The sequence below is a fragment of the Desmodus rotundus genome, chromosome 2 (assembly GCF_022682495.2).
Source record: "Desmodus rotundus isolate HL8 chromosome 2, HLdesRot8A.1, whole genome shotgun sequence".
NCBI classification, from domain to species: Eukaryota; Metazoa; Chordata; class Mammalia; order Chiroptera; family Phyllostomidae; genus Desmodus; species Desmodus rotundus.
In genome coordinates this window covers 102,342,776-102,370,481 of record NC_071388.1, presented here as the reverse complement: position 1 = coordinate 102,370,481, position 27,706 = coordinate 102,342,776, and the positions used below count along the sequence as shown (strand labels likewise).

General features: G+C 47.2%; 1 protein-coding gene across 6 annotated transcripts in view; it reads left to right on the top strand.

The window, feature by feature from the left end:
• The window catches only part of SLC12A8 (solute carrier family 12 member 8), a 159,700-nt gene that overhangs the window by 82,131 nt on the left and 49,863 nt on the right, over positions 1 to 27,706 (top strand). For 5 of the 6 annotated variants that reach the window (XM_024577885.4, XM_024577886.2, XM_024577887.2 and 2 more), the window contains one exon: positions 18,750 to 18,863. The exons of the other annotated variant lie outside the window; for it this stretch is intronic. In XM_024577885.4, the coding sequence (XP_024433653.2) occupies positions 18,750 to 18,863 (114 nt within the window). The remainder of the gene's footprint in view (positions 1 to 18,749; positions 18,864 to 27,706) is intronic. 6 annotated transcript variants of the gene reach the window in all.

Sequence of the window (27,706 nt, the reverse complement as noted above, 5' to 3'; positions counted from 1 at the left end):
AAGTCTATTTCCTTTGCCAGATTGGGAAAGTTTACTTTCATTATTTTTTCAAAAGTTTTCAATTTTTTGTTCTTCCTCTTCTCCTCCAGCCCCTATGATTCAGATGTTGGAATGTTTAAAGTTGTCCTGGAGGTTCCTAAGCCTCTTCTCATTTCTTTAAATTCTTGTTTCTTTATTCTGCTCTGGTTGAACGTTTATTTCTTCCTTCTGCTCCAAGTCGTTGATTTGAGTCCTGGTTTCCTTCCCTTTGCTGTTGGTTCCCTGTATATATTTTTTATTTCATTTTTCCTAGCCTTCACTTCTTCCTCTATTTTGCGTCCATACTCAATAATTTCTGTGAGCATCCTAATTACCAGTGTTTTGAACTCTGCATCTGATGTTTGCTATCTCTTTGTCACTTAGTTTTTTTTTCTGGAGTTTTGATCTGGTCTTTCATTTGGGTCATATTTCTTTGTCTTGGTGCACCTATTACATTGTAGGGGGTAGAGCGTTTGGTATTCTCCAGGGCAGAGCAGCCCACTTCGCTGCATTGTGGTGCTGTATGTGGGAGAGGTATCAGAGAGGGAACAATGTTGCTTGCTTGGCTCTTGCCCCACTTTCAAGAACTGGCTGTTTCTCCCACCACTAAAACCCCCACAAGTTTTTACAGTCAGAGGTCCTGAGGCTTTATTTTGCCGTCGCTGGAACCCTGGGTTGTGCAGTCTGTCTTGTTCCCCAGTTGCTCCACCCATTTTATCCACATGCCAATATGGGACTGCCCAGTCCACCAGCTGCTGCCTGGCCATGCATCCTCTCCACCTTGGCTGCCTGTTTCCACCCCTCCTGCTGGTCTGGATGAATGTTTCTTCTTTAACTCCTTGGTTGTTGGACTTCCACACAGTTCAATTTTCTGGCAGTCCGTTTTTGTTTTTTTTTTTTTAATTTGTTGTTTCCTTCTTTTTGTTCTGCGAGGAAGTAAGGCATATCTACCTACACCTCCATGTTGGCTGGAACTGCCAGGCCTGCAATTTTCTATGAATACAGTGTATCTCAGAGTTTGGTCTATGGACTGCCTGCATCAGAATCACCTAGAAGCTCATTAGAAAAACAGTCTGAATCAGACTCTTAAATTTCAGGCTAGTAATCTGTATTTTTAAACCAGCACACTGGTAATGTTCTTATGCACATTCAGAATTGGGAATTGCTGCACATGTGTGATTTAACAATCCCATTAATCTGAAAGAGTTAATTTCAAGGTGAGTACAGGCATTGTTTCCTGGGTGAAAGGCGGACCTTTTATTGCATAAGAACCATCCAGACTCACAGCTTACCCCTTTCAGTCACTAACTTTGCTTCTAGTGCCACTATTGGGGTAGTAAATAGGGAAGGGTGTTTAGGCCCAAAACTTCTATCAATGAAGCTGATGGTATAATTAAAAAGTTGATATGATGGCTTGAATACATAAGACCCCCTCCTTGTCTTAATTTAATCTGGCAGTTGGGGTGTTTTTGCTTTGGCCACTATGGGTCTCCCATCAGAGTAAAGCTTCTAGGATAAGTAATTTTTAATTTAGGATTCATGAGCTCCTGAAATTGCATGCAAAAATGTATGTGCATAAGTCTTTTTCTAAGAGAGGGTCCAGAACCACTGCCAGGCTCTCACAGGTATGTGTGACCTTGGAGAGGGGAGGTTAGGGCTCCGCCCAGAGGCACCTGTAAAGGTTGGAATGGCGCAGGATTGCGAACACAGACTCATGTCCTGCTAAGGATTTCTGAACTTTTGTGAACCAAGCCAGCCTCACATTGTGATCTCCAACATTCCTCAAAACATACCTGGTTTCTCTCCTCTTTTCTTCCTGCCTCACCTTTTCTTCCTTTAGGTTTGTCTTTCTCTGTTTTTCCTCCCTAATATTTTTCTTTCTCTTTTTGAATTCCCTTCCTCCATCTTGCCATTTTGCTTCCTGTTCTCCCCATCCATCCCCTCTCTCATCCTCTTCCTGAGTGACTTAAAACAGAAGCAAATCATACTCTTTTATTTATTTGTTCTACCTATTAGATAACATTTTATGTTGATGGTTCTTATTTTTAGAATTAGATGAGTTGACCATTTAATATTTCTCTGGGAGAGGGAGAAAATAATCCCTTGGGAACCCTGAACGCTTTGCTTTTTGGATTCAGCCCTTTATAGGAGGTTTTCTGTGGGTAGTGGGCCTCACTCCTGCCTGAATGCCAAAGAGGCAGGTGCAGGCAGCCTCAGGCCTTCCTCTGCTTCTGAGTTTGACTCTGATGCAGAAACAGTGACTGACCAGAATCACTGGCCCTGGCTCCAAGGCCCTCCTGCTGTCTCCACTGGATTATTTTAATTTGCTGTCTTTGCCTGTGGAAAGCAGAAAAAGGAATCATTAGGCTGAAGAGGCTGTGGAGACCTAGTCAAGGCTGCAGAAGGAAGCAAGAGCTGACACTACCCAGCTCTACCCTTGCATCCCCTTCAGCTCTGTGAGCAGGTGGAGGTTTGGCCCCCAGGCTTCCTGGCAAGTGTTCTGGGGAAGTATGAAGTCACTGGCCTAGGAGGGCCTCCCCTGCCTCAGCCATGAGCAGCTGGGAATTCCAAGGAAGTGGAGGGTGACACCCTGAGGGATAGGCTCATGTATCCCGTCTGTGCCCCCAGCCCCACTCCCTGCCCTGTGCCCTCTCACTGCATGTAGCCTGTGTCCTCTGGCTGTGGGGAGTGAACAGAATGCCTTCCGTGTGGCTGTGGATGGCACTTTCTGGTGCAAGCATTTTGGGGGCACCTACTGGGTTGAGAGGTGTTACAGTGGCTCTGTGAAGGACAGAAAGTCAGGGAGACATGCTGTCCAGTCAGTCACATATGAGTGGGGAGTGAGGCAGCCATCTATAGAGCAGAAAACCAGATAGACCATCCCAGGCCGTGTGGGTGGTGCAGAGAGGACTCTGCAGGCTGGGCTATGACCTCAGGCCCCTGTGGGTGCTGGCTGAAGGGGAGTATGTAGTTTGCTGCAGATGCAGTTGGCAGGAAAGTGCTGCCTTCTGTGGGCTGGCAGTAGAGGAAGCCCTAAGTCATACACTTGAAAGTTACATAACGAGGTCCGGTGTGGGCCTCTCCTTTTTTCCCCTCGGCCACTCCAGGGCCCAGACTAGGTTAGCACTAGAGGTTCCTGAGCCTGCAGTAGAAGACCTGCTCACCATCTGACTTATCTGTCGCTGTAGTCCCAGACTTTAATGCTCACTGGGGGCTGGGCCAGGAAAGTTCATCTTCATGGACATGTTCTGAAGAAATGGTGTGCCCTCTGCACTGGCTTAGCCCAACCTCAGCACCCAGGCACCTACATCCCAGGCCAGCCCCTAGCATACCTCCCTAGAATCTGCATTTGCCAGTGTTTATCTGGGCCCTGTAGAGAGTTGGCAAGTGGTTGTAACTGCTGGCCCCATTTGACAGATTGCTTCATAATTGCTATAGTTGTCAGAGCCATGGCTTTAAGGAGTCAGACCCCTGTGTTCAAATTCCAGCTCAGCTATAATTTATTGCTTGGACTTGGTCAATTTTATTAGCTTTTCTGGTTGGTGTCTTCATTTCTGAGAAGCAGGTAATAATTCCTACCTTGCTGGGTTGTCAAAGCACAAAAATAAGATGTTACAGGTAAGAGGGCTAGTGTCATAGCTGACACAATGTGGGTGCTCAATAAAGAGTTATTATCATTATCATTGTTTATCCTGGAAGAATAGGTCTCTGGAGGCCCCTGGGTTATACTCCAAGACTGTACTTCTCGAGTTTAAGGTCTGGGGATATTGTTTAAATGAAGATTCCAATTCTTCCGGCGGGGGCAGGAGTGATGGGGAGTGGAGAGGAGAGAGCTGAGATTCTCATTTCTAACAAGCTCTCAGGTGATTTCCTCCCAGACCATACTTTGCATAACAAGGTAGGTCCCCCAGGCACATCAGCCAATTTCAGCCTAAAGGAGTGTCATCCTTCCTTCCTTCTCTTTGCTCTCTCTATACTCCCTGGGTGATTGGTCATCAGAAACCTTCCCTGGCCCTACTGACAAATACTCCAGACAACAGGTGTAAGCTGGGACTGTCCCAGGTAGGATGTATGGCTCCCCCTACCCATTCAGCACCCCCAGTGACTGCATCCATCTGAAGATGAGGAGGGGATACAGAGGGAGGAGGGAACTTGTACCTGACCTTGAGGAGATCCTAATCCAAAGGAGACTTGATACAAAGACACCATGTTCTCCTTGAGCACTCTGCAGAAGGGCGTGCAAAAGAACATGACAAATGCTATGGAGTCCCCTGTAAAGGAACACACTGGAATGAACCATGTCCTCTCTGGGGCTCTAAGATGGCAGGTGTGTTGACCTGCTTCCCCCATCAGAGCCAGAAGGCTTTGGGTGCTGAGAACAGTGAATGGAGAACAGCTCCTGGTAGTCCCCGACCCTTGCCTTCAGGAAGGTGGGGGCAAAGCAAGGAACAGTAAGATCAGAGTGCTGTTGCATAGCCCAGGGCAGCTCAGGTTAAAGGCACATTCCCTCACAGCCAGCTCTTCCTTAAGCGAGACTTTTGTTATACATTGCTCCCAGGCCTGGGGTCCCAGGGACCATGAGAGTTTTGAAAGTGGGAAAGTGTGCCTGCCAAAAGCAAGACAGGGACAGCAGTGCCCTTGACTTTGCAGAAGTTTTCAGTGGGAGCTGAGCATGGCTGACACTGAGAAACTGTAGTCTGTGCTTCTTTTTAAAAAAATATATTTTATTGATTATGCTATTACAGTTGTCCAGAATTTTCCCATTTCCCCTTCCATTTGGTACCCCCCATGCCCTCCAGCAATCCCCCGACTTAGTTCATGTCCATGTATCATGCGTATAAGTTCTTTGGCTTCTCCACTTCCTGTACTGTTCTGAACTTCTGACTGACTATTTTGTATCTACCAATTATGCTTATTCCCTGTACCTTTCCCCCCTCCATGTGATAACCCTCCATGTGATCTCCACTTCTGTGATTCTGTTCCTGTTCTAGTTGTTTGGTTAGTTTGTTACTTGGATTCAATTATTGATACCTGTGAATTTATTGCCATTTTAATGTTCATTGTTTTGACCTTCTTTTTCTTATATAATTCCCTTTAGCATTTCATATAATGATGGCTTGGTGATGATGATGAACTGCTTTAGCTCCTCCACCTTTTCTGGAAAGCACTTTATCTGCCCTCCATTCTAAATGATAGCTTTGCTGGATACACTAATCTTGGTTGTAGGTTCTTGCTTTTCATCACTTTGAATACTTCTTGCCAGCCCCTTCTAGCCTGCAAAGTTTCTTTTGAGAAATCAGCTGACAGTCTTATGGGAACTCCTTTGTAGGTGATTTTCTGCTTTTCTCTTGCTGCTTTTAAGATTCTCTATCTTTTACCTTTGACATTTTAATTATAATGTGTCTTGGTGTGGTCCTCTTTGCATCCATCTTGTCTGGGACTCTCTGTGCTTCCTGAACTTATATGTCTATTCCTTCACCAAATTAGGGAAGTTATCTGTCATTTTTTTCAAATAAGTTTTCAATTTCTTGCTCTTTCTCTTCCCCTTCTGGCACCCCTATGATTCAAATGTTGGTATTTTTGAAGATGTCCCAGAAGCTTCTTAGCTTATCCTTGGTTTTTTTTGGATTCTTTTTTCTTCTTGCTATTCTGATTCAATGTTTTTTTTCTTCCTTATGTTCCAAATCATTGATTTGATTCTCTTCTTCATCTCCTCCACTGTTGGTTCTCTCTGTAAATTTTTCTTCTTTTTAAAGATTTTATTATTTGTTTTTTTTAGAGAGGGGGAAAGAAGGAAGAAAAAGAGTGAGAGAAACACCAGTGTATGGTTGCCTCTCACGTGCCCTCCACCAGACACCTGGCCCACAACCCAGGCCTGTGCCCTGACCGGGAATTGAACCAACAACCCCCTGGTTCACAGGCTGGCACTCAATGCACTGAGCCACACCACCCACAGCATGTAAATTTTTTTTTAATATATTTATTGATTATGCTATTACAGTTGTCCCATTCCCCCTCCCCAACTCCACTCCATCCTGCCCCCCCTCCCACATTCCCCCCCTATAGTTCATGTCCATGGGTCATACTTATAAGTTCTTTGGCTTCTACATTTTCTACACTATTCTTACCCTCCCCCTGTCTATTTTCTACCTACCATTTATGCTACTTATTCTCTGTACCTTTCCCCCCTCTCCCCCTCCCACTCCCCTATTGACAACCCTCCATGTGATCTCCATTTCTGTGGTTCTGTTTCTGTTCTAGTTGTTTGCTTAGTTTTCTTTTGTTTTGGTTTTAGGTGTGGTTGTTAATAACTGTGAGTTTGCTGTCATTTTTACTGTTCATATTTTTGATCTTCTTTTTCTTAGGTAACTCCCTTTAACATTTCATATAATAAGGGCTTGGTGATGATGAACTTCTTTAACTTGACCTTATCTGAGAAGCACTTTATCTTCCCTTCCATTCTAAATGATAGCTTTGCTGGATACAGTAATCTTGGATGTAGGTCCTTGCATTTAATCTTGGGTAATGTAATTATGATGTGCCTTGGTGTGTTCCTCCTTGGGTCCAGCTTCTTTGGGACTCTCTGAGCTTCCTGGACTTCCTGGAAGTCTGTTTCCTTTGCCAGATTAGGGAAGTTCTCCTTCATTATTTGTTCAAATAAGTTTTCAATTTTTTGTTCTTCCTCTTCTCCTGGCACCCCTATAATTCGGATGTTGGAACGTTTCAAGATGTCCTGGAGGTTCCTAAGCCTCTCCTCATTTTTCCAAATTCTTGTTTCTTCATTTTTTTCTGGTTGGATGTTCCTTTCTTCCTTCTGGTCCACACCATTGATTTGAGTCCCAGTTTCCTTCCCATCACTATTGGTTCCCTGTACATTTTCCTTTGTTTCTCTTAGCATAGGCTTCATTTTTTCATCTAGTTTTCGAACAGATTCAACCAATTCTGTGAGCATATTGATAACCAGTGCTTTGAACTGTGCATCCGATAGGTTGGCTATCTCTTCGTCGCTTAGTTGAATTATTTCTGGAGCTTTGAAGTGTTCTGTCATTTGGGCCATTTTTTTTTTCTTTTTTTGTCTTGGCTTGTCTGTTACTTTAAGGGGCGGAGCCTTAGGTGTTCACCGGGGCGGGGTAACACTGGTAGCTGTGCTGTGACACTGTATGTGGGGGAGTGGCCCAGAGGGAGCAATGGCTCCCGCTGCACTCTCCTCCAGATTTCAATCTTCCACTCTGATACCCACAATCAAACTAGGCCACTCTGGTGCTGGTTCCCGAGTGGGTGGGCTTGTGCACACTCTAGGCCCCTGTGGGTCTCTCCAACGACCTCTCCCGTGAGGCTGGGAGTCTCTCCTGCTGTCGCCCCAACCCCCACGGGCGTTTTCAATCAAAGGTTTGAGGCTTTATTTCCCCAAGCTGTAGCCTTGGGTTGCGGGGTTTGCTTCGCTCCCCGCCGTTGGTCCGGTTTATCTATGTTCGAATGTGGGGCTGTGGTGTGCTACCCGCACTCTGCGTGCCCCGCTCTCCGCCACTCCGAGTCTGGCCCTCTCGGTTTATCTGTGCGAATGTGTGGCCGCAGGGTCTGCTAGTGCTCGGACTGCCTGCCCCGTTTGTCCCACACTCCGCCAGTCTCAGTCCCGCCACAGCCACGTAAGTCCTCTCCACCCGGGTGCCCGTCTCCGCCCCTCCTACCGGTCTAAATGAATGTTTATTTTTTATTTCCTTGGTGTCGGACTCCCTTGCCGTTCGATTCTCTGCCAGTTCTGGTTGTGCGAGGAGGCGCAGTGTGTCTACCTACGCCGCCATCTTGGTTCTCCCGATTCTATTTTTAAGAAACAATTATTGAAGAGTTACTTATAGGCAATGAAAAGAGACAGTGAGCCTCAGTGCTGTGGTTTATCACATGTTGTGCAGTCTCTTAAGGTGCCATATCTTCCTTGGCTTGTGAGCTTTCCCCTGTGTCTTCTTAGCCAAGGACATTTGTCCCCAGTCTGTGCAAGATGGCTGGCATTGTTATTTTTGTTGTTCTTTAGCTCTCAGCTTCCAGGGTGCCTTTAAGTGAGTTCAGGGCTCGGACCCCTGGTCCTGCAGAAACCAGCAGTGTTTGTAAGAGAAATCGCGCCCCCTGCAGGTTGTCTGAGGAACTCACGATCTGGCCAGTGTCCACATTGTCCATAAGGGAGATTTGAGATGGTGAATCAGTGTGTGGCCTGTATTACACACGAGACGCCCGTCCCCCAGCCGGACACCAGCAAATGCTTCACACGTGTTCACCGAGTGAACGCGCTCCCTTCCCGGGGTGAGACGGCGCTCCCGTCCGCGTCCTCGGCGTCGGGGTGGGGCCGCACGTGCCCGGCGCTGCGGCCTCCCTGCAGTCCTGAGCCCTTTGGTTCAGAGCCCCTCTCAGATCCAGCCCGTCCCCACGCTGGCCCGCCGGTCCCCGCTCTTCCATCCCAGCAGCCACAGGAGGGGGACGCCGGCGGAGGACCCGCGTGGGCGGAGGAGCTTTGGCGGGGTCGCGCGGGGGCGAATGTCTTGGGACGCCGTAAATTTTTCTTTATTTCACTAAGTGTAAACTTCATTTCTCCCTGTGTCTTTTTTTTTTTCCTGTTGCAGTGCCCATTGAGTTCCTTGAGCATCTTAATAACCAGTGTTTTGAACTCTGCATCTGATAGATTGCTTATTTCCATTTCATTTAGTTCTTGTTCCGGAGTCTTGTTCTGTTCATTCATTTGGGCCATGTCTCTTTGTCTACTCATTTTGGCAGCCTCCCTGTGTTTATGTCTGTATATTAGGTAGAGCTGCTTTGATTCTCTGTCTTAGTAGCGTGACCTATTGTAGAAAAGCACACCCATAAGTTGGATGGGTCAGAGCCTTAGGTACTCGCCAGAGTGTGGTTACCCGAGTCACTGCTCTGTGGCCTTGTGTCAGGGAGGGCTCGGAGTGGGGACAGTGCTGCTGCCTGGCCTCTGGGGGTTTGTCCAGGAGGTAGCTGTCTCCTGGTACTTGCCATGATGCCAGTCACTTCAGTTTCTCCCCATATGCCACAGATGCCCTTCTAGCTGTTGCCCTGGTGCTGGAGCCCAGAGGGAGTGAGTCTTTGTAAGTCCTAAGTCTGTTGTGGGCCCCTAACAGGAGACTCCTGGGAATTCTACAGTTTCTTCCACTGCTCCAACCCCTACTGGTTTTTACAGCCGGAAGTTATGGGGATATATCTTCCTGGTGCTCAAACCCTGGGCTGTGTGGTCTGGTGTGGGGCTGGGATCCCTTACTCCCAAGACATCCCTCCAGATTTTTATCTGCCACAGGTGGATGTGGGACCACCCATTCTGTGTCTCCGTGCCTTTCTGCACCTCTGCTTCTCCGACCCATCTGGAAGAATGTGACTTGTTTAATTCCTTGGTGTCATACTTCCATACAGTTCGGTTTTCTAATGATTCTGGGTGATATTTGTTTTGTAGTTTAGTTGTAATTTTTGCTGTGGTTGTGCAAGGAGGTGAGCCGTGTTTATCTATGCCTCCATTTTGACCAGAAGTCCTTTAGAAAACCCTAGCATGTGCACTCAGTCTGTGCTTCTTGACAGCTCTGCCTCAAATCCCTTTATGCCCACTTTTCACCCCTGAATAAAACCCCATAGGTTCTAGATGTCAGCAAAGAAAGTCATGGTTTCCACCTAAACTCCTGAGAACATGGTGCTCTACCCTGATCTGCCTTGGAGGAATCATGGTCAGATGATCGATCACTGGGGGATTCCACAGCTGTGCAGCAGCTGAGGGCGGGAGCTTCCCTGCTTCTGCCTTGGGGAGGAGTAGGAGTCCAAGTCTAGGAGCAGTCAGCACCTGTGGCTTTTCCCCTCACTTTTCAGCCATGGCCAGGAAGCTCTCTTTATCCTATTTCCACATCTGCAAAGCAGAGAGGAACCCAGGCTGGACCTAAGGATGTAGGGGGTGGTTCCTGCACGAAAGAAATTACTCCCTTGGTTTTTTTTTTTTTTTAATCACAGTAAAATATAACATAAAATAGCCATTTAAACCATTTTAAAGTGGACAATTTAGTAGCATTAATTATATTCACCATATTGTGCAACCATGATGACTCTCTGCTTCTAAAACATTTCCATCACCCCAAACAGAAACTGTATCTATTAAGCAGTAACTCCCTATCCCTACACCCCTGGCCCCTGGTACATCTATTCTATTTTCTGTCTCCATGAATTTGCCTATGCTAGCTACTTTATATAAGTGAAATCATACAATATTTGTCCTTTCATGTTTTTTCATTTACCTTAATGTTTCAAGGTTCATCCATGTGTAAATACTTCATTTCTTTTCACAGCTGAATAGTATCCCATTGTATGGATATACCACTTCATACAGATATATCCATCCATCTGTGGATGGACACTTGGGTTGTTTACATTGTTGATTATTAGTAATTTTTACACTTTTGGCACGCCCCCTGGCCCTAAGCAATGGAAGCACATCAGGAGATAGCACAGCACAGTTCCCGCCCCCATGCAGCCAGGCAGTGACGACAGATAGGTGAGTGCCATCACAGGGCCTGTGGGGCCCAGAGGACACATTGGATGGGGGCTTGGTTACACTGGGTTCTGGTCTTGCCTGACAAGCCGCTTACTGTGTGGTGTGGACTTTTCTTTTTTTGGACCTCCGCCTTCCCATCTGTGAAATGGATTTCAGATTAAAGACCCCTGTGTTCTAACGTTCTAATGTCCTATGATACTAAGTCTGCTGCTGTGGGATTCTAAGAGTGCCTGCTCCATTGTTTTCGTGGGCAGGATTTGGGGTAGGGGAGAGCTGTCCACGGCTGCAGAACTGGGGAGTCTGGGAGTTTGATTATTTTCAGCATGGTTCTTGGCAGGAGGGTCCCTTCATTGTCTACCCCATTCCCAGCTGCCTGGAGAGGGTGTCCAGGCAACAGTGGGGCAGGGATGTGACTCACAGGTCAGAACACTTGACCACCACTGGAGGCCAGAGCTGTGCAGGGGACCACCAGTGGGTGGGTTAGGATTATTTTGGGGGGTGCCAGGGTCTGGGGTTTAAGCAGGATGGGAATTAGGATGCCAGGGGCAGGGACAGCCAGAAGGAATTAGTGGTGGCTGGGAGGAACCCACAGCCAGGGTGGAGACTTCCTGTCAAAACAGCCACTTATCCTGGCAAGAGAGTGCATTCCTTTCCCCTCGGAGATAAGAAGGCCAGATTTTCCTTTCTCAGGGCTCCTTTGAGCTGAGAGCTGCATGGGGCAGGCCAGTGAGGGCTCTGCAGGCTGGGGTGGGGTGGATTCTCTGTCTTCCCCTCAGTAGGGCCCCAGGCTGACCAGCTGGGCTCTGGACTCCCCTCCCACACTCTGCATCCTCCTTTGGCCAGCACTGACCCAGCAGTGGGAGCCAAGGGTTGAATCCTGCCTTTGCTTCAATTTTCTTACCTGAAAAATGTACCTATTTCATTGGGTTGTGATGAGCTAACATACCCAAAGTACTTGGAACAGTGCCTGGCACAAACCCTTGCTTAGCATATGTGGCAGACACTGTTATCCCAAGACACTTCTTTGTGTCCTGCGCCCAGGTAAGCCCCAAGTTCCTTAACGTTCTGGAGCATTTGACAGTTCTTTCCTCTGTAGGCCTCTCCAGGCAAAAGTCTCTGCTCATCTCTACTCGCTGACTCTAAGGCATTATAAGAAAAGTCTAATTAAGCACTTAAAATAGAGCACATGTCAGCAGATGGAACAATTTCTTGGATATTAGAAATCATTGTTCGTCAGGAAAAGGTTCATCCTCCCTTCCACAAGTGAGGAATCCTTTGCTCAGAAGAAACCCCAGGACTGCGTGTCCTGTCCTAGATTGTAGGGGTTGGCAGGAGCCTCTCTTGTTACTGGAACTGCCAGCCACCCCCTCTCAAGGGGGCTGCCCTGAGATCACCCCAATGGGGGCCCTTTATCCCCTGAGTTGCCCAGCTCTGGGGTTTTTCCGGCTGTTCCCGCCAGCCAGTTGTCCTGCAGGGTGGAGGCCTTCCCCAGGGTCCCAGAGGCTCCAGCCTGCTCCTCCCTGGCCCTCTGGGCAGGCCCAGCCCCACTTCTGACTTCCCTTCTGGCCTCTGCTGGAATGCCCAGCCCTCCCTCTGTGTATTTTCTCTCTGGGTGGGGGCCTGGGAGCTGGAAACCCTGTTCACATCCTCTCCCCACCCTCCCTTCAGAGGACCAGACTCACCAGGGCTGCAGCCAGAGAGGAGCCTGTGGCCTGGGGAAGGCTCCCAGCTCACTGCCCGGAACTCCTGCAGGGAAGGAAAACTGTGCTGTGGGCGGGTGCCTTGGGGGCCTCTTCCAAACCTATCATATTTCCCCTTCCATCTCTCCAGTCCATGATCAATACAGTCCAGATCAATATAGCCCAGCTGAGTTCAGTTTTAAAATTCTTTATGAAGCATCTATAGTGGACCAGGATTGTTATGACCCAGTTCAAGGAAAGGCCGGCACGTGGGGACTTGGTACCATGTGGGCAACCACTCAACCCTAAGCTAGGGTTCTGTTCCATTTGCAACTCACCATGCTTTTTGAGCAGCTGGCTTCCATTTCTGAAGTCCATTTGCCTCAGTTGTAAAAATGGGCCAATGAATTAGACCATGAAGTTTTCATATCTGCACTAATGAAGAGCACCCATGATGCTGAAATAATGGAAGGTGCTAGTCGTGCCAGCACTTGTTCATAATTACTTTGATTCATCAACATTAAAGTGTGGTTGTGAGCTTGTCTCACAGTTCTGGAGCACACGTGGTATCGATAGCCACAGAGAAAGGGAAGGGGTGTCAGGGAAGTAGGGGGTGGTGCTGACATGTTCTGGAAGCTAGTTTGGGATTTTACATCTGCCATTGGAAATCAGTGGTGCATTTGGACCATGTGTCCTGAGTCTTGAGAATGGGCTTCTGGTTTGGCAACTTTCAGGATGAGAAGGTTGTGAAAAGTCATCTAGTACCCTGCTCCCGAGAGTGTGATCCTTATCAACTGGGTTGGGTGCTCATTAGGAATGCAGGATCTCAGGCCCACTCCAGACTGAGGGTCAGAATTTGCATTTCAAAGAGGGGACGGCTCACCTATAGTCCCACAGTGAGTCTGTGGTGGGACAAGGGCAGAGCCCAGGTGTCCTGACTGTTGGTCTTGTCATAGCTCTTCCCTTCCTCCCCAGAGGTTGTGGGGACCCTCATTCCCTGCACCAGGGAGGAGAATAGCTTGGACTTCTCCCAAACCTATGCTCATTGGGTGCATCATCCTTCCTGTGACCTGCGGCTGCCTCGTTCATTGCGGTACCCAGGACCAAAGCCCAGAGAAGGAGAAACTCCACTGACCAGCCCCAGCGGCCAGTGGCATGCTGGGTTAGCTGCCCCTCTTCGTCCACCTTAGACCATCTGGGGTCGGGCAGGATCTAAACAAGTGAGTGTTGGGGGGCTGCTTGGGCAGGAGCTCTGTGAGGCACTTAGTGGCAGGATGGGGCCCTGGACACTCCCTTTTTCCCCTTTTCACGGACTTCTCTTTGTCAGGCTGTTAGTTTAGACTCATTGACCCTTCCCTCAAGCTGCAGATCTCTGTCCCCATCAGGCCATGTCCCAGAGTGGTCAAGGTACAGGGGACGCTGGACAGACCATCCTAGTCTACAATGTAACGCTTGACCCTTGGAAAAAGCACCCAATTCGTGTCTCCTCTAAGGCACACCCTACTGTACTTCCTTTGGGGATCTTCAGCTTGCTCTTGGCGGCCTTCTCTTGCCCTGCCAGAGTCCCTCCTCTCCTCTCATCCCAGGTGTTGTTTGGGGGGGTGGGGGGTGTCCCTTCCCAGAACCTCAGCCTCTCCTTTCCTTTTCCTTGTGGGAGTTGCTCTTCCTGTGACCTCCCAGGCCCAGCCTGCCCTTTGGGTCCGGGCAGTGGGCCCCTCCCTGCCTTCCTCTCTCCCAGGCCCTTCCTCCACTCTTTCTATTCCTGGTTGGAGCAGCCTCTCTCATTGTCTAATCCCGGGAAAGGGCTATCTTGCTGGTCAAGGGGTTGGGGACAGGAGCCAAGAAGAAAGCCAGTGCCGGAAGCCCCCGTCCCCTCCTGGAGCCCACAGCTCACTGCAGGGTAGTGGCCCAAATGCCAGCGTCATTTTTAGAAATCTCGGTTTCTAAGTTAGTCAGTGGTTCCTCTCTGACATCCACATGCTGGGGCTAATAACTTCCTGACTGCCCCTTCTAACTGCTGAAGACCCTAGAGGTGGGGGTAAGGGTGGCAGCACAGGGGAACCACAGGTGCCACAAGGAGTTTCATAGCGGCCACCTTACCAGAGGGTGTGTTGCCCAGCCCAACCTTGAAGGAGCTGTGCTTTGTTGTTCCTTGTGACTCAGGCTGACCGCCTTTGGTCAAGACAAGGTGGGTGGGACCCCATGAGTGCCCTTTCTTAGCCGACAGTGAACCTGAAGAACCACAGCTCGCTGACGGGATCCCAGGAAGCTGTTACACGAATTTGGGGGGAAAGGCCAAGCCTTTCTGCATACATACCCGCCAATGGATTCTGTCTGCTTGTTCTTGCCTGGGTTTTGTTGTGACTTGTTTTCTTTGTTCTTGCTAAAAGCACACAGCTCAAGTGGGACCAAGGTGTTTTTTCGGTGGACATAGAAACAGACGGTCGGGTCAAACCCAGACACATTCTCATGCAGCCGCCGCAGGCGCCGGGCATCCCAGGCCTTTGAGATTTGGAAGATGTTGAGAGGACCCCAGCCTGACTCCGCTGTTTTACCAGAAGAAGAGCCGAAAGGCTTACAGAGGCAAAGAATTAATTTTTAGAAAGCTCTAGGGAAACAACTCTGGGATGAATTACAGAGAGACGGCATGGCTGACGGAAAACTTTGAGTTCAGAAAGACGGAGGTCCAGGAGGTGCCAGGTCCCTGGCAGGGTCGAGGTACGCAGTGTGTGGCTGCTCACCATTGTTCTCAGAAAGGAGGTTGCCCTGTGACGTCCTCGGCGGGGCTGGGCAATCCTTGTGCAGAGACTCGGCATTGCCTCACAGGGGCTGCGGTATGAAGCACTGCTGGCTGTGTCCCTTAGGGCTACTGTCTCCTCCATGGCAGGAAGGGGGGGCAATCAGGTCTTGGGTGTTGCAGGTACATGCAGGGCCTGGCAGAACAGTTTCAGGTGCAGAGGCAGCCCCTAGAGTAGAGGTCCTGAACTTCAGGGTCCTTGCCTCCCAGAACGTCTTAAGAGGCCTGAGAACCCCAAATGCTGTGTAAAATGTGCTGTCTGTGGGGAGAGGGGCCACAGTGGGCATTAGAATCTCAAACAGGGCCATGCCAGAAGAGTTAGGTACCTTTGGTGTGGACACAGAAAATCATTCATGAAGACCCACTGTAGGAGTTCAAGGCAGGCGGTGTCCACTTGACCCCGCTCACCTCAGCCCAGGCCTCAGCTAGCAAGCACAAGCTAGAGATATCGGTGCCTGACCTGATTACCTGTTCTGCATAAGCTCAAGGTCCAGGTGGACCACCAAGTTCAGGGTGTGGGAGAGAGACCAGGGTCCTAGGAGTTGGGGTAAGGCTGGTGGGGTCAAGCCTCTGTGGGTGCTGGCTCAGGACTGGACAGCTGAGGTAGTGGTAGGGGGTTGGAGGGTTGGAAATCACAAGGGCCTGGGAAGGTAGGGGCAGAGGAAATGAGGCAGGTCCACCATGCAAGCCATTGGGGCTCCTTCTCATCCATTGCAAGGTGGCCCACATGAGGGTGGGCCCTGGGGTGCATCCTTGCCTGAGTGAGCTTGGTTAAAAAAGTCATAAAATGTTCTCTCTGGGCCTCGAATTCTGGTTTGAAGGAGATGACTGCAGGGTCTTACGTCAGACCCATACCCAGAAACCTCGGGCTGGGCCCTCTGCAGGCATGCGGCGGTCTGTGGGCGTTCCACCTCTCTCTCTCTCTCTCTCTCTCATTCCTTTTCTTTTTTTGATTCTTATTTTATTTGCTCTGTATTAGTTATGTTTTTCTAATAAACCACTGTGATCATTTTGAGAAATGGGGAGTGTAGACGGAAAGAAAAAAGATATTTGTTTATAGAAAAGCTATTTGGGGAAAGTGGGTTTTCAATTATGGAATGTTTTGTTTGCTTTTCTAAAAGATATATTTTGTGAAAAGTCGATTGTGCTCATTAAAGACGCTGTGGAAAATGTATAAACATAAAAAAAAGAAAGAAATTGCCCATAACTGTGTTATGCAGACAGCCACTGTTAGTATTTTGGTATGTTTACTTCTAGTCTTTCCTCTCATGTATAAGTGAAAAACTTGGGGCATATTTATACTGTGAATTGTATCCAGTTTTGTTACTTAATGTATATGATGTGGATGGTTTTCTATGGGACTAAAACCCTTTATAAGCATTTAAAATACTTCAGTCCCCATACTTAGACTTTTATACCCATTTTACGTTGTTTCACATTATTATAAGTAAAGCATTGCCAAACATCTTTGTCCATAAAGTTCTTTTCAAAGTTAAGATTATTCCCTTGAGAGATTCAGAAGTGGACTTGGGAGGAGAGGGTTGGGTTGGCAGGGCCAGCGTGAAAGTGCTTGTGAATGTGTGAAGGCTGCATCTTCCGTGGGCCCTGCAGAGACCGGGGCTGGGGCAGGCCTCCTGCCCAGCCCCACGGGATCCAAGTGACTCATTCTCTCGTCTGTAGATCTGGTTGGTGGGATGGAGGGGGAGAAGAGGCTTCCCAGTGACTCATCTATGGGGCCCGAAATCACTTTGACCCTTCAGGCCCATCAGGGCAAAGCCCTTCAGGCTTGGTGACCAAATACCTGCCTATGTCAGGGCCCCTTTGGAGAGGCAGAGATCAATAGAGTCTGATGAAGTGTTTATGTCCTGCAAGGCTGTCTTCCTGGCGCCCACAGCCCTAGCTCAGACATGCTTTCAGACCCTTGCATCCTTCCAGCTCCGCTGAGCTCTGTTCCAAGGCAGGCTGGACTGGTTTTCTCCTCAGAAAGGCTAGTCTTGGGGTCAGCCAGCGGATACACTAAAGTTAATGCAGCTATTATCGCTTTTTTGTTAATGAGGGAAGAACCAGCCGAGAAGATGCCAAACCATTCAGAAATGTTGCACAGTTCTTGGGATTTAATGTCCCAGGACAAATTCTGTGTTCAGAAAAGAGAGCAGTCAACAATGATTTTAAGTCCCGACTGGGCTCCCAAGGGTCCCTTGTGCTTCTCTGAGCTTTTATTTATTTTTTTTGAAAATATTTTTCCTATGAAGTTATGAATCTTGGAAACTGTGAGAAGCGCTGGCGATCTCATCGGACTCGTCAGGGGGCAGGAGCTCTTTTGTGGATGGATGCTCAGGGTGAAGTGAATCCCTGAAGTAGGCAGGCAGGAGATTCTGTCACCCCAGCCCAAGGGGTCAGCCATAGAGTGATTGCAAGGGTTGAGGGACAGGGGGCAGGATTGGATTCTCCTGAACTAGTTAATAGGAGCAAGCCAACTCATTCTGAGAGATGAGACTCAAAAGCACAGCTGGATACCTTGGGTGTTCCTGAGCCCAAGAACACTTGCCTCTTGAAACTCCACAGCCTCTAACGTCCATAGATGCTGTTCAAAGTGACCTTCTTTGACAAAGAAGCAAAGTGTCTGTAGGATTAAAACCACTTGAAAATTTTTCATTAAAATCAATGTAAAAAATGTTGAAAATGCTTTGAAGAAATGAGATCTGAGATGTCCCTTCTATAAAGTAGTCTGTGAACAAGTCAAACAGAAAGCATGAACTCAGCACGTGCCGTAGCTGAGACCGAACAGGAAGATTCTTTTCAATGTGACCCATATTTGCGACCTGCCTGTTGTGTGCCAGCGCAGAGCTTGACTCTGGGGGACAGAGATGGGTAAGACTGGATTTCTTGCCCCAAGGAATTTAGTTGGGGAAAGACCTAATATGGCTAGTGATGTGCCAATAGGAGTTCACGTACAGCCCAAAGGAAGCAACATTTGAGACAGGCTTGAAGAGTGAGCGCAATCTCGGTACTCAGGGATGGGGGAGAAGGGTCTGGGAGGCAGGGACACAGGCACGGGCACTCGTGATGTTATTGGGGAGAGCTGTCTATGTGACTGCGGGGGAGAGGAAAAGGCAAAGGATGAATGGGGAATGGTGAGATGTTGCCAGGCTGGGGGGGCTTTGATATTCATCAGAAGGATTTTGGACTTTATTCTGTAACTAATGGAGACTCGTGGGAAGGTTTCTGAGCAGGAAGGTAACTTAATTTTTTATTTATTTTTATCATCACCTGTGGACATTTCTTCATTGCTTGAGAGAGAGAGAGAGAGAGAGAGATCGGAATCAAACCCTCAACCCAGGTGTGTGCCCTGACCAGGGGATCAAACCCTCAATCTTTTGGTTTATGGGACAACACTCCAACCAACTGAGCCACACAGCCAGGGTGAGGTAGCTTAATTTTTTAAATTAAAAGCAAACACACACATGCTCATGGAAAGATTTCAGCTATACAGAAGTCTATAAGCAAAAAAAGTGAAAATGTTCTCATTCCCAGAAGTAACTTCTCCTTCATGTAATTTCATCTACATGCATCTACAGATTACAGATGTGGATACACACAACAGTCACGCCTCGGCCTGGGAAGGAAGATGGTTTTGTCAGAAGAGAGGACTGTAATCCAGGGAGCCTGTGCTGCATCTCATGCCCGGGCTCATTTTGCTCTCCTGTGTATGTTTCAGAACACGGTTTTACTGGATATTCCCCGGAACTGCTGCGCAACAACACTCTGCCAGATTACAGCCCCGGGGAGTCCTTTTCCACCGTCTTTGGGGTGTTTTTCCCAGCAGCTACAGGTATTGTGATTTGGATTCTTTTACACATTCATGTTAGGGGTGTAAATGTTTGGTTCCTTAAACTCAGAATCATAAGTGACCTTCATGTGCTCTTAGAATGTATAGATGATTTTAGAGATGGCCTTAACTTTGACCAAAAATCTGTTATGTAACAGTATACTTGTTCATAATTCCTGAAGGCCCCCAATGTGATTTAATCCTCCTTAACCCCTGTACTTATATATTGACACCTTTGGGCCAAGTTAATAGAGGGGACATGCTTCTCTTAGGGCTGAGCAGGATGAATTCCTCAGTAGAACGAGCTGTCCTTTCCACCATGGAATAAGTGCAAACTTGGTCTGGAAACTGCCCTCTTCTCTCCCCTGACCCCTGCATCTTCTCTCAGGAGACAGAGAATTGCCATTATCTTTTCTTACCCACTGGCTCTGGGGGAACCATGATCCAGTGGGCTCTCCTTACCCTACCTTCCCTACTTTTCCTCTGTGCAGTGGCCTGGGAGGAGCCTTCCACAGCTGAGGTCCCTATAGAACTCTTGTCCCAGGCTGGGGGCCTGGCCTGGAAGTCAGTAAGCTGATGTGTTGACCAAATGATCCATAGGAAAGAACCATTTGCTGGGGACTAGGCTTGTCCCCACGGCCCAGAGTCAGAAAAACTTTTCACTCTTGATCAGGCTGTGCAGATGCCCTGGAGAGTGTCTGATTTTATCTTCGAATTCTCCTTGCCTTCTCCGTTGGCTTTCTTCTTCTTCTTTTTTAAAAATTATATTTTATTGATTATGCTATTACAGTTGTCCCAATTTTTCTCCCTTTCCCCCCTCCCCGCACCCTCCACTCCCACAGGCAATCCTCCCATCATTGTTCATGTCCAGGGGTCATGCATATAAGTTTTTTTGGCTACTCCATTTCCTATACCGTATTTTACATCCCCATGGCTATTCTGTAACTACCTGTTTTTACTTAATCCCCTCACCTCTTCACCCCCCACACTCCCCCACACTCCCCTGCCATCTGGCAACCATCAAAATGCTCTCTATCCATGATTCTGTCTCTGTTCTTCCTGTTTGCTTAATTTGCTTTTTTAGATTCAATTGTTGATAGATATGTATTTATTGCCATTTCATTACTCATAGTTTTTATCTTCTTCTTTTTCTTAAATAAGTCCCTTTAACATCTCATATAATAATGGTTTGGTGACGATGAACTCCTTCAATTTTTTCTTGTCTGGGAAGCTCCCTATTTGCCCTTCGATTCTAAATGACAGCTTTGCTGGCTAGAGCAACCTGAACACACCAATCTCATCTGCTCTCGGAAGCTAAGGAGGGTTGGGCCTGGTTAGCACTTAGATGGGAGTCCCTCTGCCTTCTTATATGTGGCTATTTCCTTGCTCATTATCTTCTCCTCAAATAGGATAGGGGTAGAAAAAGGAGGGGAGGCTACTAGAATGTTGAAAATTTAAGGGACTGTCCATACCAAATGTTGGCAGGGATGTGGAGAAACTGGAATCCCCACACACTGCTGATGGGTAGGTAAAATGGTACAACCATTTTGGAAAAGTCTGATGGTTTCTTAAAAATTAAGCATGCACCCAGCCATTCCACCCCCAGTGCTCTAATGCAGAGAACGAAAGCATGTAAAGACTTGTACATGAATGTTCAAAGCAGCTTAATTTGTAATAGTGTCAAACTGGAAACAACTCAAATATTCATCAACAGGTGAATGGATAAATGAACGATGGTGTTGCCATACAATATAAACTACTCATCAATTAAAAAATGAACTATTGACCTGGCTGGTGTGGCTCTGTGGACTGAGTGCTGGCCTACAAACAACAAGGTTGCTACTTTGATTCCCACTCAAGAGCACATGGCTGGGTTGCTGGCCAGGCCCCCAGTTGGGGAGTGTGAGAGGCAACTGATCATGTTTCTCTCACACACTGAAGTTTCTCTTCCTCTCTTTCTCCTTCCCTTCCCCTGTCTATAAAAATAAATAAATAAAACTTTAAAAAACTCAACCGTTGGTGCATGCAACAATATAGATGAATCTCAAAATAATTATGCTGAGTGAAAGAAGTCAGACAAAAAAGTACATTTTAAGAAGATAAAATGATTTAAAAAAACTCCATTTATAGAAGATTCTAGAAATTGTCAACTATAGTAAAGAAAACAGACCAGTATATGGGGGTGAAGGAAGCAGGAGGGGGGAACAAGGAAGTTTCAGGGAGTGAAAAACATATACCTGACTATGGTGATGGTTTTACAGGTCTATTCATGTTAAAACTTTCCATATTGTTACCCTTTACACACGTGCAGCTTCTGGCATGTTAGTTATGCCTTGGCACAGCTGTTGAAAGAAAATAATAATGAACTAATCATTCTTCCTCAGTCCCTCAGTTTTCTCTCTCTGACAATGGCCTCTTTTTCTCCTCTTCACAGTCAGCACCAGACCTTTGTCTGTGCCCCCACCTCCGTGTTTCTGCCGCCTGTTCACCCCTCCCCTCTTTCTTTTTGGAATTCCAAGCTTGTCTCTCCAATGAAGGGGTTCCTTTCCAAATCATCAGTAATTCCCACATGACTCAATTCAATGGGCATTTTCAAGTTGTCAATGTGTTGGACCTCTTGGGAGCATTCCACTTCCTCCTCCTTTTCTCTCTGACTTGCCTTTATAGGTGCATCCTCTTCTGCCTGCCCATTAAATGCTGGGCTTCTTCAGGCTGTGCCTGGGCCCTCTTCTCACTCTACTGTTCATGTTGGAATCTCATCCATGCCCATTGTTCAGTGACCACCCACAAGACCGATGACTCCCAAATTTATCCCTCTAGCTTGGACTTCTCTAAGCTTCACATCATAGTTCCAGTTGCCCATATGGCATCTCTTGGGTATTTCAGACCCACCATGTTCAGAAAAACTCATCCCACCTTCCCCTGAACTGGTTTTTCTCCTCTATTCCTGATCTCAGAAATGGCACTTCCATCTAGCCAATTGCTCATACCAGTAGTGGGGAGTAATTCGTGATACTTCCTTCACCGATCCTCTGTCCATCTGGGCCACCTCACCACTCGGGCCCAAGCTTCATCTCTTACCTGGATCACTGCAGTGGCCTCTACTTGACGCCCCCTGAGGCTTGGGCACAGGCATGAGCCTGGAGCTGGACCTCAGTTGTGGCAGATAGAATCTTGGTCTTCAAATACAGGTGTGCCAGAGATAGTGCATCACTTTCACTTTTATGAGTTGAAAGAGAGTCAGTTTCTGACCCTAAGCCTTCATTCTTCCAGGATAACTGAAAACTGATGTCAATCATGGGTCATGCCTCTGCCTTGTCCTGCCTTCTGTTCCAGGGTCTTAGAGTCTTATAAAGAACCAAAGCATGTTAAGGGGGCTCTGACTATTCACCATCTGTACGCCACAGGCCTTCTGATTTTCCAGTCTGCAGATCCCTTCAGGTGTGTGCTCTTTGCTGCTTCTGAGCCACTTTCAAGGACTAGAAATCTGCTAAGCCTGGGAACCTTGTGCTTAGAGTCTATGCATTTCCCAGGCCTTCCTTTCCGAGGTCTTGCTTGCTTGATGCCCATCAGTGCTGCCTGGGAGTTGGCTCCAGGTCCTCACTGCTTCCAATCCTGTGGGCTTTCTGTCCTTTCAGCCAGCTCCAGTGGCAATCTTCTGTTCTGACACTGAGGACACGTTGTCCAGGGCCAGCTCTGTGGGTATAAACCTATACATTCACACTGTGCCCCAGGCTCAGAGGGTCCTCATAATGGCTTAATGCTTTGGTCTGGTAAAATTCTTAACAATTTATGAACAAGGGATGCTGTCCTTTTGTTTGCAGTGGGACCTGTGAGCTCTGTTTTTGTTGCCCATGCTTCCCCCAGCCATCCTGTTCCTTCTCTAGACTCTACAATCTCCTAAGGGTTCAGGCTTTTGAGAAACAGAACCCAAAACAGTGTGCATGCAAGCTCTGCTTCTTTACTGCCACACTGCACTCCCAAGGCAGTAAAATACAGTTGACCCTCGACCACCATGGGTTCAAACCTTTCAGGTCCATTTATACGCAGATTTGCTTTTCAACAAATGTTTACAGTACTCTAAATATATTTTCTCTTTCTTATGATTTTCTTAATAACATTTCCTTTTTTGTAGCTTACTTTTTAAAAATAAGAATAAGGTATACAATATATATGACATACAAGATATGTGTTAATTGACTGTTTATGTTTTCAGTAAGGCCTCTGGTCAGCAGTAGACTATTCGTACTGAGTTGGCCAAAAAGTCCATTTAGTTTTTTCCATAGAACAAGCACACATTTTTCATTTTTACCAATACTTTTATTGATTTGGATATTTTGAGTATGTTGGCTATCTCCTACATGGTAGAACGTTGATTGTTCTTAGTTAAAGTCTCAGTTTGATCACTATTAGCTTCAACTGGTCTACCTGACCATGGAGCATCATCCAGTGAGAAATATCTAGCACACAACTTTGCAAGCCACTTTTGACACATTCCATCAGTCACAGCACCTTCTCCATACACTGCACAAATCTTTTTTTTGGTTTGCGTTTCAGATGCATTTTTACCTTTCTTGAAATAATAAAGTACAATATGCCAAAAATGTTGCATATTTTCTTCCATCTTCAATATTAAAATGGCTACACAAAATTGTTTTGAATGAAGTTAAAGACAACTAAGTGCTACTAGAGCCATCTTATGGAAAAAACCAAATGAACTTTTTGGCCAACCCAGTGGTTAAGTTTTGGGGGAGTTAGAAGTTATATGTGGACTTTTGACTGCATGAGGGGTTGGCACTCCTAATCCCTGCATTGTTCAAGAGTCAACTGGTAGGTTAACTTCCTTTTGAATGGTCAGAAAAGGAAAGGGAGAAATAAAATAGAGAAAAAAATTTAAAGTTATCTGAAACTATTTCCAGCTCCACCTCCCCCATTCCTCTGCCTCCTGACATAGAGGCTTCCCACGGGGTGTCTCCTTGGGTCTGGCAGTGAGTCCCATGCCAAGTCAAGAACCCCTGGGTGTACGTGCCAAGTTAACAGTTATACCTGAGGCAGGACTATGGGCCTCCCTGGCTGGCGGCACTCCAGGGGATTCTTTTCAGGCCCCCCCAGGAGGTTGCCTCAGTAGTGTGACTGGGCTGGGCCCTCTCCACACTGTTCCCACAGCGTTCGTCCTTCGGCAATCCAGGCCCCGCATCTTAGTCAGAGGGGATGCCTAGTCCAAGAAGGCACGGTGGGTGACTAGCCTCCCTATGGTAGGTACTTCTCCCTTCAGGACAGAATTAGCAGTGCCTCCAATTCAAAGATGCTACCCAGTAGCCCAGAATTTGAGCTGGGGTAATGTTTGAGAACAGCTAATCCAGTGATGTCTTGCCTTTTAATTCACATTCGTTTTTGATAATCATCCTAAAAAACTCACATAAACTGGAAATTCTGAGATGCCTCCTGGAACCAGAGAGGAGTATCTTTCTCCTTCCTTTGAAGAAGATTGCTACCTAAGAACCTTAGTCAAGCTTTACTTTCTGTGGTTTAAATTATGAAAATATTATTTTGTAATATTCCAAATATAAACTTATAATACTTAACAAACTGTCTGCACAGGCTTCTTTTACCCCATCCCTCTTAGGGGATATGGTTCCCTGTCCCTCTCACTCCCTCAGCCCAGCCAGGTTAAGAATCACTGATCTGAACCCTTTATGTGACCAACCGGTAAAGGAGGAGCACCGAGCAGTTTTTGAAGAACTGCTAAAGGTCACCCAGCTCATTAGTGGCCTGAGTTGGGCCACCTTCCCGCTGTGGAGGGTTGCCTACCTTCACTCTCTGTTTTCCAGGGGCCCCAGTGTAAACTCAGTAGGCAGGGCGAACAATTTGTATCACTTGGCTTTCCGCGGCAGATGTTCTGTTAGCTATGAAAAGCATGGTTGATTGGCAGTTTCCATGGTGACAGATTTGCCAAGGATTAGCGCTGAGTGAGTCATGGCTGGGGCTCCCTCCAACACCATCCTCTTCTGGAACAAGAGAACCTCCAGGCTGTGGAGGGGGGAGAGGAGTTTGGAAGAACAAACACCTTAGTCCCCCCACCATGCATCCCCATGTCGCTCCAGAGACCTATTATTTAGATTACTTCAGAGATTTTACCCCAAAGGCAGAAGATTTTCTGGGAGGAGCAGCTGAAGACTAGGTTTTGGTGGCTCCTCTGGATTTATGAAGTAAGTCCTTCTGTCCTTCTGTCCTCTGCACTGCACCCGCCACACCCTGTGGTAGTGGCTGCAGGGCGGGGTTGGGGCCTTGGACAGACTGTATTTGCTTTATTTTTGAAAGTACTTTCCTTCTCCAAGCTACACCAAAGTTTTTCTGAAAAACAAACATCTGTCTACAGGGTTTTCACACACACACACACACACAGCCACTCCAGGGATCCGGGACCATAATACATGGAGGAACTAGTAAATGGAAATTTACTGGGAATAATACCAGTATGTGAAGTCATGTAACCCCATCCCCAAATCTCAAACTCATACTTGGAAGGGATAAGAGCCTTTTGTGGTTGACCACACCCAGCATAAAAACGTAGCAGGGAAACCAACAGCTTTTACCAGAACGTCCACAGTCACCTTTGTGGTCAAGAGTCGTGCTATTTCTTTGACATCCTTTAGCCCTCCTGAGCCTGATTCCCTTTCCTAGCTCACACTCCCACATCCTGAGAAACTCGGGGGACTCTGCTGGGCCCCTCTGGATTGGGGGCTATCTCCAGGACCCTCAGCCCACAGCGTCAGTGCTTGCTCCACCTTCAGCCCACCTCCTGCATTCCTCACCACCCAAGACATCTCCTAGGTCTCCTCCTAAGTCGCATGTCATGTGGGTGAGAGAACAAGAACTTGCTGTACCAGAATGGGGCCCCCGTTTAAAGAACAGAGAGCCCAGTAAGGACAGCCCGAAGATGGAGCTTACCTCACTGCGTTCTGATGGACTTCTGAGCAGGAACAGGAGAAAGGAAGGAAGCTTCTATTTATTATACATGTTCATTTTTGTAGTTTTATGTATAGAATTAATTTATAATTTTATCAAAATTATTATAAATATCCAAATAATCGTTATCTTTACAATAGCCTACTACGTCAGGCACTATGCCAACCACTTTACAGATGCAGTCTTTCACTGCACCTCCCACGGCCCCCTGGCACAGGAGATGCAGATTTACCAGGACGCTAATGAGACCTTCACTGTTCCGCACTTCCAGGAGCTTCTCCTGAAGCCCTCTTCCTAATTTCCTATTTATAACTCTATATTGTTGGAAAGTTTTAGGCCCCATACAACCTGCATCCTTCCATGGGTTCTACTATTAATCCACTTTGCAGTTGAGGAAACAGAGAGGTTAAGTTATTTCCCCAAAGTCACCCAGACTGTAGGCGATGAACCCCATTGTTTCCTGTGTCCTTCGAAGAGGATGCTAGAAGAGAGGACACATGCTTGTCTGGAGCTGCCCCCGACCCAGAAGATAACAAATCTTGTTTGAGTCCTGGCATTTGAATGTCCCATTCGTTGACACTGTCTCTCAGCTGATGTCAAGGCATTAGAGGGTTGAAGACCGACAAATTCTGCCTCCAAGAATAGAGTGAAGAGGGGATTAAAGTTTCCTGCAAGAAGACTAACCAAATCAACAAGCCAGGTGCAGAGAAGGAATGGGGTTTGGAAATCAGGTACAAGGTGAGGAGAGACTGCCAGAGTCCTTAGGAAGCCAAGGGATTTCTGAGTAAGGAATAGAGCCCATATTTGCCGAGAGGACATTTATTTAACACCTGCTTGGTGCCAAGGTAGTTCATTCTAACTTTACAACAGTCCTGCAAGGTGAATAATCTTATCCCTGTTTGCAGGTGAGGCTCGGAGCTGCACTGTGGACGAACAGTATGAGAGAAACAAACAAACAGAAAGGCAACAGATAGGATTTGGGCACTTTTGTGCATGGATATTCTACATTAATTAAAAAGAAAAACAATACCTTTATGCACTTAAAAAGAGAGAGGAAATAGGCAGCAGAGAAACAATTAAGCTATAAATGGAAAGTGAAAATTAAAGGTTTCTAAGGACACAGATTTGGATTGAAAAGCTCCCAGAAGGAAGCTTGGAAGTTTCTTGAGAAAGAATAAGTAGTCCTTTAATAAACAACTAACAGAAACCAGAAAAGCCTAGAAAAACTATTAAGCTTCTCCCCTCCCCCTTTCTAATTCTCATTTTCAGGAACAAAAAAGAAAATAGGGTGAGAAGGAATAGGTAGGGCTGTGCTAACAGGCAGCAGGTGAAGCCTTGGTCTCTGTGCCGTGGCTGACGAAGGGGGAAGGCAGAAAAAGATGACCTCGACTTGGCAAATGTTGGTAGGTGGTAACCTGATATTTATACTGGTTAGTTTAACTAAGAGCTTATTTTTCAGCTGTATAAGGGGTCAAGCTCCTCTCCTGGCCATCTGTGTCTGGTCGGCCCAGACATTAAAGCCAGGGTACCAGGCCCCAGCCCCCTGTTACCTGGTGCAAGCCACCCAAACTGTAGGTGTAGGCTCAATGCCCAGGGGCCTATGGATGGTGCTAGAGGTTTAACCTCCTAAACACACCTAGTGAAGTGATAGCCAACACCATCTTGCATATATATTGAGGCTAGAACAATAAAGATATTCTAAAAGACCGTAGGACTAGGGTGGAAGACCGAGTCAGAAGACTTAAACCATTGAAAGGAGCTGTTACCTAAGTCACATGGGCATCCTGACACAGGGAGAACGGTGGTTTGGGGCAAAATACGCACTGCTTCCAGGAACTGGCACGTCAGGCCTGTGAGGACGGGCACAGCCACGACCA